General features: G+C 40.8%; 1 protein-coding gene across 4 annotated transcripts in view; it reads left to right on the forward strand.

The window, feature by feature from the left end:
- LOC140908865 (glutamate carboxypeptidase 2-like) overlaps positions 1-10,465 on the forward strand; it is a 55,498-nt gene that overhangs the window by 39,791 nt on the left and 5,242 nt on the right. For 3 of the 4 annotated variants that reach the window (XM_073336796.1, XM_073336805.1, XM_073336788.1), the window contains 5 exons: positions 4,109-4,200; positions 5,590-5,680; positions 6,255-6,519; positions 8,007-8,088; positions 9,874-9,966. In XM_073336796.1, coding sequence (XP_073192897.1) covers positions 4,109-4,200; positions 5,590-5,680; positions 6,255-6,519; positions 8,007-8,088; positions 9,874-9,966 — 623 coding nt within the window. Of the gene's footprint in view, positions 1-4,108; positions 4,201-5,589; positions 5,681-6,254; positions 6,520-8,006; positions 8,089-9,873; positions 9,967-10,465 lie in introns of those variants that run through there. The other variant, XM_073336814.1, reaches the window with a different exon arrangement.

Below are 10,465 nucleotides of genomic sequence, written 5' to 3' on the forward strand. Positions count from 1 at the left end.
CACTTCTATGATTCTAACATGTCCAATTTTAATTTCACCTAGCATATATTCATAGGGCCAGACTGTGATCCTCTTATTCTGTCCCAGATTGAGGTCTCAGTAGAGGAAGTTTTAGAACAAATTGATAAGTTAAACAGTAATAATTCATCAGGACCAAGTGGTATTCTCCCAAGAGTTCTGAAGAAATTCAAAGATAAAATTGCGGAACTACTAACTAGTAACCTATCATTTAACTCAGCCTCTGTACCTGAAGACAGTTAGCTAATGTAATGCCAATTTTTTAAAAAAGGCTCCATAGGCAATCCTGGTAGTTACAGGTTGGTAAGCCTAACTTCAGTACCAGGAAAATTGGATGAAACTATAATAAAGAACAGAATTATTAGACACATAGATAAACAGAATATGTTGGGGAAAATTCAGCATGGCTTTTTAGAGAAATCATGCCTCACCAATCTATTAGAATTTTGTGAGTGTGTCAACAAGCATGTTGACAAGGGTGATCCAGTGGATATAGTTTATTTGAACTTTCAGAAAGCCTTTGATAAGGTTCCTCACCAAAGGCTCTTAAGAAAATTCAGCAGTCATGGGATAAAAGGGAAGGTCTTCTCATGGATCAGTAACTGGTTAAAAGATAGGAAACAAAGGGTAGGAGCAAATTGTCAATTTTCACAATGGAGAGACACAAATAATGCCCCTCCATCCCCCGCGCAAAAAAGGATCTGTATAGGGACCAGTGCTGTACAACATATTCATAAATGATCTGGAAAAGGGGGTGAACAGCGAGTGGGCAAAGTTGCAAATGATACAGAGTACTCAAGATAGTTAAGTCCAAAGCTGACTGCAAAGAGTTATAAAGAGATCTCACTAAATTGGGTGAAGGAGCAACAAAATGGCAGATAAAATCCAATGTTGATAAGTGCAAAGTAATGCACATGGGAAAAAATAATCCCAACTATACGTATTCAGTGATGGGGTCTAAATTAACTATTACCCCTCAAGAAAGAGATCTAGGAGTCATTGTGGATACTTTTCTGAAAACATCTCTCTTTGTGCAGCAGAAGTCAAAAAGGCTAACAGAGTGTTAGGAACCATTAGGAAAGGGATAGATAATAAAACAGAAAATATCATAATGCCACTATATTAGTCCATGGTACGCCCACACCTTGAATACTGTGTACAGTTCTGTTGCCACACCTCAAAAAAGATATAGTAGAATTGGAAAAGATATAGAAAGGACAACAGAAATTATCAAGGGTATGGAATAACTTCTGTACAAGGAGAGATTAAAACGAGTGGCACTATTCAGCTTGGAAAAGAGGCAACTAAGGGGGTATATGATTGAGGTCTATAAAATCATGAATAGTGTGAAGAAAGTGAATACTGCCAGCAGATCGAGGGACATGATCGTTCCCCTCTATTCGACATTGGTGAGGCCTCATCTGGAGTACTGTGTCCAGTTTTGGGCCCCACACTACAAGAAGGATGTGGAAAAATTGGAAAGAGGAAAAATTGTTGCCCAGCGGAGGGCAACAAAAATGATTAGGGGACTGGAACACATGAGTTATGAGGAGAGGCTGAGGGAACTGGGATTGTTTAGTCTGCAGAAGAGAAGAATGAGGGGGGATTTGATAGCTGCTTTCAACTACCTGAAAGGGGGTTCCAAAGAGGATGGATCTAAACTGTTCTCAGTGGTAGCTGATGACAGAACAAGGAATAACGGTCTCAAGTTGCAGTGCGGGAGGTTTAGGTTGGATATTAGGAAAAACTTCTTCACTAGGAGGGTGGTGAAACACTGGAATGTGTTACCTAGGGAGGTGGTGGAATCTCCTTCCTTAGAAGTTTTTAAGGTCAGGCTTGACAAAGCCCTGGCTGGGATGGTTTAGTTGGGGATTGGTCCTGCTTTGAGCAGGGGGTTGGACTAGATGACCTCCTGAGGTCCCTTCCAACCCTGATATTCTATGATTCTATGAATAAGGAAGTGTTATTTATCCCTTCACATAACACAAGAAGCAGGGGTCACCCAATGAAATTAATAGGCAGCAGGGTTAAAACAAACAAAAGGAAGTATTTCTTCATACATCACAGAGTCATCTTGTAGAATTCATTGCCTGGGGATATTGTGAAGGCCAAAAGTATAACTGGGTTCAAAAAGGAATTAGGTAAGTTTATGGAGGATGGGTCCATCAATGGCTAGTAGCCAAGATGGTCAGGGATGCAACCCAATGCTCCAGGTGTCCCTAAACCTCTTACTTGCAGAAGCTGGGACTGGACAACGGGATGGATCACTCAAAAATTGCCCTGTTCTGTTCATTCCCTCTGAAGCATCTGGCACTAGCTGCTGTCAGGAGGCAGGATACTAGGCTAGAGGGATCCTTGGTCTGATCCAGTGTGGTCGTTCTTATGTTTATGTTCTTTCATATACTTATTTAGATTTGTACAAAAATAAGAACGGTGACTTTATTCCCTAAATAGTCCCAATGACTTGTGCTGTAAGGTGCTACGCATCACAAGTAAGGATATTCCAGTCTGGTCCACATTGATTTTTTAATCTGGTATTTTCTATTCATCTGTAACTCAAGATGTCCATTTAGGAATACTTGGTTGGACTTCTACATGTAGAATGTCCATCTGCCCTTTTAGACCAAGAATCTCTCATTTAATATGCCACATCTTGGCAGGTAGCGCAAGGGGAAAATCAGCTTGTGACCAGGTTGCTCCTGGTCTCGCAACAACCTACGGCTATGTCTCCAGTTGGGTGCAAAGATAAAGGGTTTTATTTGGCTGTCAATCCCCTCATGAAGGACACCCCCTGCAGCAATCTTACTCAGCAAGTCACTGGTAGTAAATCAGAATAATAGTCCCACATCAGAGCTACCTGCCCTCATACTGGCACAGTCTCTGGTCGGTCCCTGGTCCCAGGCACAGTCTCTGGTCAGTCTCTGGTCCCAGGCACAGTCTCTGGTCGGTCCCTGGTCCCAGGCACAGTCTCTGGTCAGTCCCTGGCCCCAGCCAGGCCTCTCTCACAGAGTGGGAGCAGGAAGTCCGCTCTCCCTCCCATCCAGTTCCCACATAGGTTGGGTTCTCCCCTTTGAGCCTCTCCCTCCAAGGTGTAGCGGGGCAGGGCTGACTGAGCCCACAGCAGTTCATTAACCCTTTCCAGGCCAGTGTGGGGTTTGTCTATGTCATCACACAAATCAACATAGTCATTGCTGACAACTGAAAGACAGTGGCCCAGATTTTCAAAAGAGCCTACTTACAGTGGGTGCCACAGTTTTCGGGTGCCCAACTTGAGATAGTTCTGGTCTAAATTTCATTGATGTGGATCACCCACAGCTTCCACTAAAGCCAGTGGAAACTGTACGTGTTCAGCACTTCTACCAATCAGACCAAAGGCATCTCAGATTGAGCACCCAGAACACTTTTGAATCTGTTGGCCCAATACCTAACAATGAACCTGATTCCATAACCCATACTCAAACTGTGTACCAGTAGCAAAGTACACAGGATTAGGCCTAGTGATACCACAACCTATTGGTTGCTAATGTCTGAGCAATACTAGACTTACACCACCCCTATCCTGGGCCAATACGTGACAAAATGCTTTCACAACATTACTTCATGAAGAATCTTGAACTTGACCTAAAGAGGTAAATGCAAATACCTTTTCGGTGCTGATTATTATTGTTGAGTAATTCCTTAAACAAAGAAATAAAAATGTAGCAATCCTTGAGGGAAAAAAATACCTATAGCTGTTGAAACTGCCGAGTAAATCAGAGGACAAACTAAAAATAGAGGCGTGACATCAGCTTAATTATTATTAATATTTGTGTGTCTATAGCACCTGTCATCTGAGCACCACAAACTACAGCACAAACAATAATTAAGACTCACTGCACTGTTGTGAGATAGGTAACTATTTTTACACCTTTTTTTCAAATTAGTAGAAAGTAGCACAGAAAGGCTGAGTGATTTGCTCATGGTACCTGAGTCAGTGGCTTAGTCATTGTTCTAAGTAGTCGACTTTATGTCATATCTGGTTGTGAATTTGTTGCTCAATAAGACTTAAACTTGTATCTCTCTGTCTTTTTTTTTTAATGTATTTTTCTAGATACCAAGCCCAGATGAGGGGTTTAAAGGCAAATCGCTTTATGAGAGCTGGTATGAAAAAAACCCGTCAACAGAATATAAAGATGTCCCCAGGTAAGTGACAAAGGGTATGTGCAGAAGTTAGTGTAGGTTGCAAAATAGGTTTTCTTTGTATTTTTAGCCACATGGAAAGCTGAACTCTTAAAAGAAATAGTGGGGCAGATCCTCAGAACTGGTGTAATTGTCAAAGATCCATGGACTTGCGATAATTTACACCAGCTGTGGATCTGTCCCCATACTCAGAATTGGAGGAATTACATATGACAGAGTAAATTGTCAGTATAGCAGGGCTTTAGTCACACGATTCCTCATAGGTTCCAGGATGCGTCTAACTCCCTAGGAAACCACAGCTAAAATGGGATTATCTGCTTCCAAAATATTTGTGGGTATGGTGTCAATTACAACATAGCCCATCTGGGGTTGAAGTCAGAGCTAAGTGTAAGTGTTCTATGTTTAGAAGTAGGAAGCAGCATTTTATTGTCATTTTAGTCTTTTTTCCGAGAAAGCATAACTAGTGTGTGAAAAGAAACAGTGATCCTTATTGTTATAGGTTTAGCAGTCCTTGGACTCTGCATTTTATTCAGTGCCTGGAGGAAGTAAAACTAGCCAGAATTTTTTGGAGCTGGTGTTTTGTTTTGTATGGTTTTCTTCAGTCTGGTCACATCAACAATTTTTCATCTTTCTCACTTCATCCTTTCTTTGTGCCTCTCTGAAAGGCGAGCTCAAGCCCTAGAGCCCCCCATAATCTTCTCGGTAAAGGTCTCTGCAGCTAGCTGAGTAGGAATAGAAATCTTTTCTCAAATGGAAAAAGCCCAGAAGTTAGGGGGAGGTGGATTGGGCCAATACAGCATCATCCCCTACCCTTTACTGCCAACCACATGGAAAGCCTTAGATTCTGTAGCCTAAAGAAGACACTTTGTCTGGGTGAGAATGGGTCAGGGCTGCTTTTTGTAGCAATATCGCCCTTCAGATCTTCAGGGATTGCCCCTCATAACATATAATGCTGATCCTGTTAAGTCATGACTAAGAGGTGCTGGGTGATGGGTCGATTCCCCTAGACCTGTCAGATGAGAGGCAGGGATTGACCAGGGTTCAGTAGAGACTCCATGTCAGAGAGGCTCCTAAGTGAGTGAGAATAAGGAAGTGGATTTGGAGCCAAATTCTTCCTTGCAGTAACTCCACTGAGTTCCATGTGATGAGTCTGGCCCACTGTGAACAGCAGAGTTGCTAGGAGATGCACATGGTGGGTGATAGGCGACTCAGGAATGACAGAGATTATGTTAAGGAGATGTTTGGAGGAAGAGTGTGGTGGGGAATGCCCTGGAATGGGGTGAAATAGGCAAGAGACAGGAGTGGGGAGTTTATTAATATGGTGCTTTGAAACGTACTAAAAATTGTACTTAGATACTTTACTCAAGATTTGTTCCCTTTTCTTGTCAAAAGAATAAATAAGCTGGGTTCTGGCAATGACTTTGAAGTCTTTTTTCAGCGGCTTGGCATTGCTTCAGGCAGAGCACGTTACAGCAAAAACTGGGTAAGTCTGTCATCACACCATCTCATCACTGTCCCTCATAACCCACTGAATACCATCAGCTGGGATTCAACAATTATAAGCTCTTTGGGTCTGGGACTGCCTTTTTTGTTCTCTGTTTGTACAGAGCCTAGCACAATGGGATCCTGCTCCAGGACTGGGGTGCCTGGATGTTACTGCAATAATTCATACATAGTGATAATAATAACTGTGAACTTGGCATGAACCAACGGAAACATAAAGGCATTTAGTTCAAAGTAAATGATAGGGTAATGACACAGAATTGTTTATGGCCAGTTGCTCTAAGAAAGCTTTGAATGCTGAAGTGATTTTTTTTACAATCATGATGGCTTTGATTCTTTCTGTGTCCACATTGAGAGACATGCGCAATTACAATAAGATAACAAGTCACAGTCTATTAAGCAAGGTCTTCCCCTATGAAGAGGAGTATTGAAAATATGAACAAAGAGGATTGCTGTGACCCAGCCACACAAAAGGGAATGTTTTGCAGCATAGTCAAGCTGTCCCAACCAGCATTATAAGTAACACATTTTTTCATTCTTTTTTTTTTTTTCAGAGAGTGGAAAAATACAGTGGCTACCCAGTTTACCACAGTGTCTATGAGACCTATGAGATTGTGGAGAGATTTTATGATCCGACTTTTAAGAATCACCTGACAGTGGCACAGGTACGAGGTGGGCTGGTATTTGAACTGGCCAACTCCGTGGTCCTTCCCTTTGACTGCAGAGATTACGCAGAGGCTTTAAGAAACTATGCTCAAGTCATCTATAATTTGTCAAAGAATCATCAAATGGAACTGATGACATACAGTGTGTCGCTTGGTATGTACCGCCCTCCACCAGACCCTTCCTCTTATTATTATTATCTGTATTGTGATAGCATGTAGGATCCCCAGTCATGAACCATTATGCTAGGTCCTGTACAAACAGAACAAAACTAGTCCCTGCCCCTAAGAAGATTACAATCTAATTAAAATAATGATTTTATTTTGATTTTTTTAAAAAGCAACCACGTGCACTAGACCCTTTTGAATATCAGTTAAAATAAACCTCTAATAATACAAAAGGCCCAGCCCCCATTACGAAATGCAACCATACAATCAGAGCAAATGAATAAACAAACCCCCATTCTCTACAGGTCACTATCCATAGCCAGACGTCCAGAGAAATAAGTGGGCTTTGCACTGTGGCCCTGAAGGTCAACAATTGTACGCTAATCTCAACAAATCAGGGGGAATGAATTACAAAGTTGAGTGGCCAATTCTTGTGGTTTTTATCATGGGTCTCATTATATTTGGTGTTTTTCTCAAAGCTCCATTTGCTGTCATCACATGACAATGGGGGAAATCTCAACTTTCATTTGAAATAAAAAGTAAGTCTCTAGCCCTGATGGTTGCTGAGAAATCTTGAAAAAGCTACTCCTAAAAGCTCGAACACCAGAAAACAAAGTGATTACAAGATTGATTGCTCAAAAAAACCCAACCCTCATGATTGGTTTTAAAATCTCATGATTGTGGGGGCTGACTCAAGATTTTTGAACTCTTGGGGTTGGAAATACTGAGGGTCCCTCACAGGAAAAAAAACCCACTGCCAGCAACCGTCTCCTGCTTAAATTAAGCACCATGCCCAAGGAATCTTAAATCCTGTCCTGCATTGCCCTTTGCCTATCTTCAGTGGAGCCAGGATTTCACCCTGCAGACTCATAGATGGGCATTTCTGTGGGATGGAAAAGGAGTCACCACCTGGGCAGGCAGTTTCCATACCCCAATGCCCCTCCTGGTTGCAATGTTTGGAGATACAAATATACGCTACCCAAGCTGCAATGCATCCCATAAAGCCAAATTAGTGCAAGTAATAAGAGCGACTGCAGTGCTTTGCACCAATTAAACTCTTGCTGATAAAATGCAAGGAATACATTTGTAGTGCCAAAATGACTCACCTGTACAAGAAGGGAAATACTCTATATTGGCATAAGGCACCTTTATAACTGTGCTCACACTTGGACTGGTTCTGGTATAATTATACTGGTACAAAATCCGTGTGTGGACTAGGCCTTATTTATTTTGGTAAATAATTCTTCAGATAACCCAACACAAAAACAAAACCTCTCCCACATCTTCATGTGAGCTCTGTCAGCGGGCATGTGCAATCATGTGATAGTGAGGACATTTTTGCTGTTTGAGTGTCTGAACTGTACACACATACACACACTTCAGTTTGCCATTTGTGCTATGAGAATTAACATGTTGGTTCATTGCCAAAAGCTAAACAGAACTCAAGGTTAAGCTCTTCCTTCCCCATCTCTGCAGACTCTCTCTTTTCTGCTGCAAAGAATTTTACAGAAGCTGCCATTGACTTTCACAGGAGACTGCAGCAAGTAGACATCAATAAGTAAGTTCTACAGGTTCCTTAGCCATCCAAATAGTTAAATTTGTCAGGCCTAATGGGGCAGCCTTCACTCATGCTATGAGCACTTATATAAACTATCTCATTAACAAGTGCCCACTAATGGGCGTGAGGGTTGTACCAATTATGTCCCTTTAAGGGTTATAATAATCAGGTCACCGTTAAAGTCTTCTGTTACACTTATAGTGCCAGATTCTCGTTTACACTAATGTCCCTTTCTGCCACTCATGGTCTCATTTTCTGACCCACAGCCAGAGTGGTGAAACGGGGCCTTACTGCAAATGAGAAGCAGATCCAGAATAGATAGTTGTTGGCCTTTTAATGGTGGCTGTTCTGAATTTAAATAAATTACAGCATTTGACTTATTTATACGAATTTGTGTGATTATCATCTCTTTAGTACCAGGACTGCTCACAGGGCTAAAGATGCAAGATACTAACTCTAAAAGGCTGCTGATTTCAACGCAGCATGCTGATGTATGCCCGCTGAGGATCTGGGCCCAATATTAAAGCTGGGTGTAATTGGTCAGCTGTTTCTTTTACATCCCATTTGCACATAAAAATGTTGCGGCTTTCTTAGTTCTCTCTTTTCTTTCTTATTTTGATTTTTGTAGCACCTCTCCCTAACCCTAGGAACATGAATTTCTGTTAGTTATCAGTTATAAGGCTTACACTTTAAGATTCACCCTTTGTAAATGGCTGGATTGTTTTTATTTAGCTGGTTGGTTGGTTTTTGTTTTTTTTCTGAATCACTGAAATACATCAGTACAAACCAATGAACTCTACCTAAACTTTGTTTCAGCATTTTTAAAAAAAATGCTTGGTGTCTTTTTTTAAGATCAGAACGCTAATTATTATAATTATGAATCATTCCATATGGCAAATAGTTTTCTATGTGTTGTTGAATGTTCCAACACAATATCAAATGGGATACCTCAGTTCAAGAGCAATTACATTAACAGAATTTTAGTTGAACTTAAGCCATGACCAAATTCTGCTTTTGTTTATACTGGTGTGAATTTGGAACTGATAACGGTGGAGTTACTCCAGATTTACACTAATGGAGCTGAGATTTTGCCCTAGTGATTCTGCTGCAAAGCTCAGCAGTATGTCACACTGTACACGGGTTTCCAGTCCCATTGGTAAATACATTATTTATTATTTGTCACGCATCAGTGGAGTGCTTGGCGCTGTACAAAACACACAGGTACACATAATCTCTGCTCCTACAAACTTACATTTAAACAAGCACACAGAACAATTCAGGCAACACAATTCAAGGACCAGCCCAAAAATTATTCTAACATTGCAAAGTTCCTTTTTTAAAAAATGCAGAGGTTTTTTACATATAAAAATACCTGCATTTTTACTGAAGTTGCTTGACTTTGACAGGCTTCATGGAAGAAATGAGTATTAAACAAGAATTGTATGGCGAGGGAGTGGTTGTCTTGAACATGACACTGGGAGAGAGTTTCAGATATAAGGGGCAGCTTGGGAGAAAGTATTTAATTATCCATTCCTTCTTACAGCACATTCCTTAGCACCTAAGAACAGCCTTACAGAACCTTCGCATTATGTGCCAGATCCTCAGTGTAGATTGATATAGGTCCGTTGACTTCTGTGATTGGCTTCACAGGTGTTAGACTCATTAAATTCTACAAGCTGTGTTTAGATATGTATTGTAAATCTGAAGCTGTGAAAGTTTTAATACAGGATGCACATGTTCAAAGTACTCTGAGGCTAAGATAGTCCTCTGTTGCTTTCTTTTCAGCCCAATCGCTGTAAGATCGTCGAATGATCAGCTCATGTTTTTAGAAAGGGCTTTTATTGATCCTCTTGGTTTACCTGGCAGGCCATTCTACAGGTAGGAAAACGTTATCTAAAACAAACTTTACTTGTTTTTTGCCTAATAACTCTAAGAAATGTCAACCATTTATGATTTACAGGTATCTGCAGAGTGTGAACAAGAATGGAAAAGTATTATTTAGCACGGGAAAAGGGGGCATAACTAAGAATAATAGGGTAAGAAAAAGAAAGGGAAAAATTAGTCTGAATATTAGGATAAAATTCAGTGATATTGTATAAGGACCTGATCCAAAGGCCATTAAAGTTAACAGGAGTATTTTCACTGATTTCAGTGGGCTTTGGATCAGGTCGTGAGCATTTGATCCTGTTCCCATTAAAGTCCAATCCAAAACCTCAAAGCAATGTAGAATCAAGCCCTAACATTCTCCTAAAAAAAAAAAGTGGGGGGGGTGCCCTAACACATGGAACAGTTAACCTTAGACTGATCATAGTGGTACAAAATATAGTGAAAGACCATCACTGCAGTAGTAGGAAAATAGATTTGCTGGTCTCTAACA

This window comes from Lepidochelys kempii, chromosome 1 (assembly GCF_965140265.1).
Source record: "Lepidochelys kempii isolate rLepKem1 chromosome 1, rLepKem1.hap2, whole genome shotgun sequence".
NCBI classification, from domain to species: Eukaryota; Metazoa; Chordata; order Testudines; family Cheloniidae; genus Lepidochelys; species Lepidochelys kempii.